General features: G+C 41.1%; 1 protein-coding gene across 2 annotated transcripts; it reads right to left on the bottom strand.

Moving 5' to 3' along the window:
* Positions 1-169: 169 nt before the first annotated feature.
* Positions 170-7,028, bottom strand: msh4 (mutS homolog 4). Of its 2 annotated transcripts, none has more exons than XM_020713818.2 (20): positions 6,615-7,028; positions 6,318-6,455; positions 5,438-5,601; positions 5,232-5,342; positions 5,004-5,119; positions 4,743-4,916; positions 4,498-4,670; positions 4,339-4,406; positions 4,136-4,210; positions 3,985-4,049; positions 3,722-3,891; positions 3,503-3,639; positions 3,241-3,344; positions 2,726-2,850; positions 2,081-2,281; positions 1,881-1,999; positions 1,642-1,770; positions 1,273-1,447; positions 1,105-1,193; positions 170-498 (listed from the first exon to the last, which is right to left on the bottom strand). In XM_020713818.2, the coding sequence occupies exons 1-20, from the start codon at positions 6,787-6,789 to the stop codon at positions 301-303; spliced, it is 2,706 nt and encodes a 901-aa protein (XP_020569477.1). In that variant the 5' UTR covers positions 6,790-7,028; the 3' UTR covers positions 170-300. The 2 variants fall into 2 exon arrangements, with proteins under 2 accessions (XP_020569477.1, XP_020569478.1); XM_020713819.2 differs by having other exon boundaries at positions 6,318-6,452.
* Positions 7,029-7,303: the final 275 nt, after the last annotated feature.

Genomic DNA, 7,303 nt, shown 5'->3' with positions numbered 1-7,303 from the left:
TCATGGAATTATGCAAGTTAAAAGCGACATCAATGGTTTTAATGTATAATGTAGTTTTTTTTTTTTTAAAAAGAGGTCACGTTAACAGGCAAAAAATAAATTAATTAATTAAAGAATTGCAAATATGAAGAGCTACTATCCTGCCAAGCATTTAACTATTTACTATAAGTGGTTTGGTTTAATTTATTGGTATTTAAATACATTCAATATTTATTATATAAACACTCTGGAACAGAAAAAAACAGCTGACAAAAATAAGAATACTTTTAAGTTGATTTCCCTGCTGCATGGCTGATCCAGTCACTCCTCCTGGGTGCCAGGGGCCGCTGGGGGCCCTGCAGACTGCAGCTCAGACTCAAACTGCTTCTTTAGTCCCTTCAGATACATTCGCAGACTGTCGGGGTCAAGCCTCGAGTTTCTGGCAGCCTGCAGGAGACGAGTGGCCAGGCGGTACAGCGCTCTCTGTCGATGGCTCTTTGGATCTATGTGATGTCTGGCCTGTAGGAGTAAAACACACATGCTTTTACCTACTTCATTTTGCCAATCAATAAAATCCACAACATTACAGATGAGTCATTTATTGACAGTATATCAGAACTTGACTGAGTGACTCTTCTCCATGTTCCAAACAGAGAAATAAACAACTATCACTCAGTCATTATATTTGTCAGAATAACCGTACTTTCTCTGCGATCTTTCTTTGACGCGTTCTTGCTAAACCTTTTTTTTCTGTAGTGCAACTTATTCAAGTTTTAAACTGACTAATCAGATGTTTTCACTGAAAGTATGTGGTCTCACACAATGTTTAAAACATTGGACAGATTCTCCCGTGCCTGCTTTCAAGTGGTAGGGGTGTGGACTTCCAACAAGCTCACTCCTGATTGGTGAGAGTGGTTACCATAGAAATGTTAACTCAGACCAATTTGGACCAATTGCTGCTTATTGAAGTCACCTGGCTCCAACATGGCAGGTGTTCTTATCGCAAAAAAATGGCGACTGAATTGACTTTGTTTCGCTGCAAACGGAAGTAAGTATTTTTCTATGGGTGACATCACATTCAGCCTAGTTCTCATAGACAGTGGTTTAAAATCATCTGAAGCATACCATCAGCTGCTGGCTGACTTTAGAAGCAATCGTCCTTGCCTCTTGGATTATATTAGGAGGAAGTGCCGTCATCTCTGCTGCTCTCAGACCTAAAAAGATTGGCATCTATAAACACTTTCATAACTAATTTAGTAAGACTTTTCCTGATGGAGAACATCAACGCCATACCATAGAGCCTTTCCTCAGAGCATCCTCTTTTTAGCAGATATGTATACACCACGTGCTCTACACCAGTGTCACCACTGCGCGTGTGCTGGACCTCCATGTGCTGGTTCTCCACGTTCGGGTAGAGGGACTCCAGCTGACAGAGCTCAAGAAAGTGTGTGGCAAACAGAGTGAAGGCCTGCAAACAAAAGGACACTCCTTTAGGATTCAGACGGTGCACAATTTTAATGTTTGCCGAAGTTCATTGTTGAATTAAGAGGTGTATCCAAACATGTGAATGGCACAAATATTTTAAATGGAGGGTGGGAATCTGAATGATCTGGTTCTAAAATGAGAAAAAGGAGCGTCAGACGATCCAGGAGCACACTTTACCTTTAGGCCAAGGAGGAACTCACAAACTGAGTGACAGATGCCAACGCCCTCCTCAGCACTAGTGCCCCGCCCCAACTCGTCAATAATGATCAGTGATCTGTCACTTGCGTTGTGGATTATGTAAGAGATCTTTGAAATAAGAGAGTAAAACAGACTAATGTATGATTTTTTTTATTAACATGACTTAAAGAATTATTTCAGGAATAAATGTGACATCTCACAATAAAACAAGGTCAAACCTCCTTCATTTCCAACATGAAGCTGGAAGAGTTGGTCTCAAAATCATCGTCCACACCAATTCTGGTGAATATCTGACCAGCCAGACGGAAGGAAGCATACTCAGCGGGGACAAAAGAGCCTGTAAAAGAACAAAGAAAGGCTTTTCACATAAACATCAAGTGAGACGTTTATAGCAAACATTAGAGGATTTGATGCCAACCTATCTGTGCCATGATCTGGCATAGTGCCACTTGTTTCAGGTAAGTCGATTTGCCGCTCATGTTGGGTCCTGTTATGATGACAAAGTTGCTCCCCTCTGAGATGTATGCATTGTTGGATGTGGGCTGCTGCCGAGCCATTCGCTCCAGAATTGGATGACGACCTTGCTTGATGGCCAATGTGTCTGTAAACTCTGGACGAACTGGTGCAGAAACACAACAAGCGGTATAACTTTACAAAAAAATGGCAAGTGACTAAGCATTTATCAGTGTTTTCTAAACGATACAATGGTGTAAAGAAGTTAGGCAGATCTCTCCACTTGTTTCTGTGCATCAGTGCAATCTTATGTAAGAGGGGTAATCTGAGTTAAACCTAGCAGAGAGAGAATGGGGGCAGCCAGCTTGCACACATCTCTGCAGAGACAGTTTCAGACAGCTGAGGGCCGGCACTCGACACCCATATGGCCAAGGGGCCTTGTGCTGCGCACAAAAAAAGAACCAAGTCTGAGGCCTAGCAGGCTCTCATGAGCGTTTGTAGCAGCAACATCCATCACCTCCATCATAAAATATGACTACTAACTTTACCAAATTATCGTTATTGGTCAGACTCCACATGAGGAGAGGAGTCGTACTCGTTTCCTTCTTACCATAGTCAGAAATGGTGCAGGCATTGGCCAGTGACAGCAACATGTCCAGCATGGAAACAGCATCAGAGAGTTTGTAAAGGCAGTGGATGTGCCCATGGATGGTGCTGAGCAGTTGACATATCACTCTATGGAGAGATGTGCATTAAAAAAATTGAGTACATCAAATTTATATCTAACAAACAGCGCCCTCTTGTGGACAGAATTCATATTAAATGAAAACACAAAACTGCAAATAGAAATCTTAGAGGATTGAATAAACAAAAAGTAATTTATCCGATTCTTTTTTTTTTTTTTTACAAACAATGAACCAGTGAATCCATCATTTTAACACTCAAGTACTACGACAATTTAGGACCACCACTTGCTTTTTCTTCAGATTTTTAAAATGATTTTATTAAATGGTAGTAACTTGAAACACGATTAGTTTAAAAGAAAAAAGTTTAAAACTATATTCATAAAAAAAAGTCAAGTTGCTCTCTAACAATAATACTAGGGTGAAGTATCTGATTCCTCACACATAGGACATGTGAAAGATCTCCCTCAGGGCTTCATCACAGCGTCCATTCATCTTCATCAGGTCAGCGGTGGTGAAGCAGTAATTGTTCTTGTGCTTGGTTACCTGAAGTCAAAGATTCAAAAGATGAAAGTGCTGGTTTCTATGACCTCAGTGTCATCTTTAACATCCCCATAGCACCTTTTATCAACCGCTGAATTTCCCTTTTTTACATCTGTTCAACTCTGTTAGGTTGTCATGTAAATGTCTTTGCTGAATGTTACCTTGATGCACTCTGGAGGGAGACTTCCTCTAGGTAAGACGCTCCCATCGAGCTTCAGCTGGATGAAAAAACCTCTAGATGTGCTGAAGCTAGTTCGCATTGGTAAGCCATATTTTTCCCCCATCTGGTTTACAAGCACTGTGTAGAACAAAGACGCACATGACTTTGAAAACAGAGACAATGCAAAAATATGGCGGCGTTCCCATGAAATACAATGTACCCGCAATGTCGTCCACTATTTCTGTGTAAGCTCTGCGGGCGATGTCAAGGAACTCGTTGATGTTCGGCCGCACCGCGTAGCACTTCTGAGTGCGCATGTTCAAACTCCCTTTGAGGTACATGGTGTCAGGGTTGATTACTGTCTTGATCTGCTCCAGGATCATATCGAATCTGAGGAATGAACGAGAAATGAAGATTAAAACGAAGAAGTGCTGAGAGACAGCAGAGGATAGTTGCTCCATTTTCTTACTAATAGTTTTATACCTGTTGTCCTCCAGGGTGCTGCTGTATGCTTTAAGCAGGGGGGTGTTGCAGTTCTTAAACACAGTCTGTTCACAAAGCACAACATAAATGCCAATTATATAAATAGTGCATAAGTGTGGGTTTTTTTTTGGGTGGACATGGATTCACGCACCCTTAATTGTGGCACCAGATCAAGTGTGTGTTTCAGCTGAATGACATGTGTGATCTTGGCTTCAGCAGCTTGAACCTGTAGAAAAAAAAGCAGAGTTAAACACACACACAAAAAAAACCCCACAAAAAAATCAATAAACAAAGGCGTAATGGTGATTAACTGTTAGTTTCAATCATAAGAAAAACTACAAGTTTGATACTCACCGTTTCCTGTTTTGGGATCTGGACAAGAACTGACAGCAGCCGGTCAACGTCAAGAAAATGGCAGATGGCTATAAAAAAAAAGGGAAAGACTAATGCTCTACTTAATGATACTCATACGTTTTTGAATTGTGGTCAAAATATTTGTAGCTAGTTTCTGACCGTTCTTTAGCCCAAAGAAAAGCTCCTCGTCCTGCAGGAGCTCTTGTACAGCATCCAATCGCATGTTGATGGTGTCCACATTAACAAGAGGCTCCAAGATATTGGAGCGCAATCTTCTGGCACCCCCAGGTGTTTTGGTATGGTTGAGCACCCCTAAAAGAGTATGCTCACTCCTGCACAAGGTTGAGCAAAGACAGAGGCTTACTGATATATTACAATGACAGGATAAAAATGCCTTTTCTTACCTGTGATCTCTGTTATTGACCACCAGCTCTAAGTTGTAAGCAGATGCAGAGTCGATCATGGCAGTCTGTTCACTTCCTTTGAAGGTCACTTTAAGAGACTTGGCTGCATAAACTGAATTCTGGAGGAACTCTAAGTATTTCAGCAAAGCTGCAGCCGCTGCAAGGCAATAATACCTGAGCAAACCATAATACTGATTAATATAAAAAAGCCCAATGCTCCAGTTAAACTCCCACTGTGCATTTATGAAATCAGTTACTTACTTGGCTTGAACTTCCATTAAAACGGTGCCGTATTCTGGAGCACACAGCTGCTGAATGTATTCCAGTCCTTTCTTCTCATTAAAATATTTCCTTTGAATTGCTGTGAAAGGTACACCCTGGCAAAAAAAAAAAAACATGAAAAGAGGGCAAACACAACCCCAACGGATTCATCTCGGTGAATTGTTCCAGCACAAATTATTAGCTTTTTTTTTCACTTCTCATTTTTACAGGAAAATTCTCTGTGATGAGCTTGAACAGCTTTGTTCCTTTGCCCTTTTCGCAGGCTGTGTCAGGCATCAGTATTTCCACTGGGACCAATATGTGGATTTTGGTAATAACCTTCAAAGGAAACAAAAGAAGACGTGAGACATTTACGCTCAACATCATGTCGGATTCTCAGTTCATGCTAGTTTTATAGGAAATACAGAGCTTGCCTTGGCATACGTTCCTGTGTCTGCAAACTGGGAAAGTACCAGCTCTGGACATTTCAAGTTAAGGCTGGCCATACCGATCTCTCCTCTGGCCAAACCTCGGCCTTCTACCACAGCTACGATCACAGAAGCATCAGTGTTTGTGGATCCAGATGAGCAGCTACTTCCTAAAACGATCCAAAACCAAAAAGTGTTGAATTGATTTCAAGCATGTTATTGGATGGGGACATTTTATAGACCCACTCCAGTGAAAATCGTGCTTTGGGAATTTTTAACATCCTTTTGTGGCATTTTTCTCATGATGGAGAACGTAAATAAAGAAAATTAAGCTCATCATTGCATTTCTGAGAATGTCTTTATTCAAATTGTTGAGACATAAAAAAATGCAGTCTCCAGTTGCAAAAAGGCTGCAGCAGGGATGTAATTGCTTTAGTTAGTGGGCTCGAGCTCCCTGCTCTGCTCCATTCTGATGCATCAACTTCAGATGTATTGACAAACGGATCTATGAACGTCTTTGTTTTCTTCGTTTGAACTGGCATCTGGCTGAAAACTAGATCTGATAATGCTCGTCATTTTTGTTGCACCTGTAATATTAGGTTTGGGGTTGCGAGGAGCTGTGAGCCAGCGGGAGAGAATGTAAACAAAAGGATGACGGGAAATGAGGTCAGGCTTACTCCAACAGCAACGCCCACCACTCAGAGGCAAATTTCTGACGAATTATTGCCACTCCGCAGAGTTAATGTCCACGAAAACAACACAGTTTTGCTTTATTTTGCCTAAAAGTGGCATATTTTCATAATTAACAGATCACTAGGAACGCTTTTACAATGGATCAAAAGGTGACTGGAGTGGGACTTTAACTAGTGATGTCTGTGTCTGCAACCTGTGAGCCCAGCAGACACGGGTGTTCTTCTGACTCTTGGGGTTCCTCCATAGCTGTGAAAGGAAGAACTGTCTGAAGTTGGTGCGGGCATTGATGACCATGTCCTCCCTGCCCCGAAGCTGCTGTGGCGTTGACCTGCTGAGTTCAAAAGAAAAAGCAACAAACTCACTCAAAACATAAGGACAAAAGCAAAAGACCCCATTATAGAATTTCATTTGGTCTGGTTACCAACAGACATCTTTTTACTTTAAGTTAGCTTTAAACTAACTTGGTTAGAGATATTATATTATTGATTACCTGAGGTTAGTCTTGGTATAGATAGTCTCTGGCTGGTGCTGCTGTCATTTAAACTATGCTGGGAGAAAGCTGAGGAAAGTGATGCAGGACCGTAGGAGGTGGCCGTTTCCTGCACTCCCTTCTTTCCTAAAGAGGCTTCCCCACCGCTTACCTCGTCTGTGCTACTATTATACATGTTTACATATCGCAAAAGTTTGACAACGGACAAAAGTTTCCAAACTTATTTTCACACAGGGTAAAAAAGTTGTGTCAAACAGTACAACTGGAAATCGAGAGGTGTATTTTTCTGGACAGATAGCAACAACCACAGATTGGGCGCGCGGCGCTCTCTTCCCCGTAGCAGCATCTGCGCATGTCCACCGGTGCAACTGCCGTCAAGGCAGCCTTGGCGAACAGTGTCGGAAATGATAACAGTCCTAGACCTGGAACAACAATTCAGAAAAATACATACTTTTAGGCGGGTTTAATGAATACATGAATCGGAATCTATTTTTTTTATTAAACAAAACTACATTTGTTATTGGGGAAATTGCATATTCATAAAAGGAAGTAGTCGAACTAAAAACCTAAACTTGAAAAACTTTTTACAGAAATGTATGCAATATCAATATGGTAAAATTATCAAATAAATTTCAAAAAAGGCCATTTCAACAAATGTAATTTTTGAAGAGGTAGTAAAAAAAACTGTA

This window comes from Oryzias latipes, chromosome 22 (assembly GCF_002234675.1).
Source record: "Oryzias latipes chromosome 22, ASM223467v1".
In the NCBI taxonomy this organism is placed as follows: Eukaryota; Metazoa; Chordata; class Actinopteri; order Beloniformes; family Adrianichthyidae; genus Oryzias; species Oryzias latipes.
The sequence above is the reverse complement of the archived record's forward strand: the minus strand, read 5'-3'. Positions and strand labels throughout refer to the sequence as shown.

Excerpts from the sequence above, each read along its gene's own strand:
- msh4 (XM_020713818.2), bottom strand. The coding sequence starts at position 6,789 with ATGTATAATAGTAGCACAGACGAGGTAAGCGGTGGGGAAGCCTCTTTA. Across the intron at positions 4,917-5,003 it reads TTAATGGAAGTTCAAGCCAA|GTATTATTGCCTTGCAGCGG; the intron begins GTAAGTAACTGA and ends TGGTTTGCTCAG. Across the intron at positions 1,448-1,641 it reads AGTTCCTCCTTGGCCTAAAG|GCCTTCACTCTGTTTGCCAC; the intron begins GTAAAGTGTGCT and ends TTTTGTTTGCAG.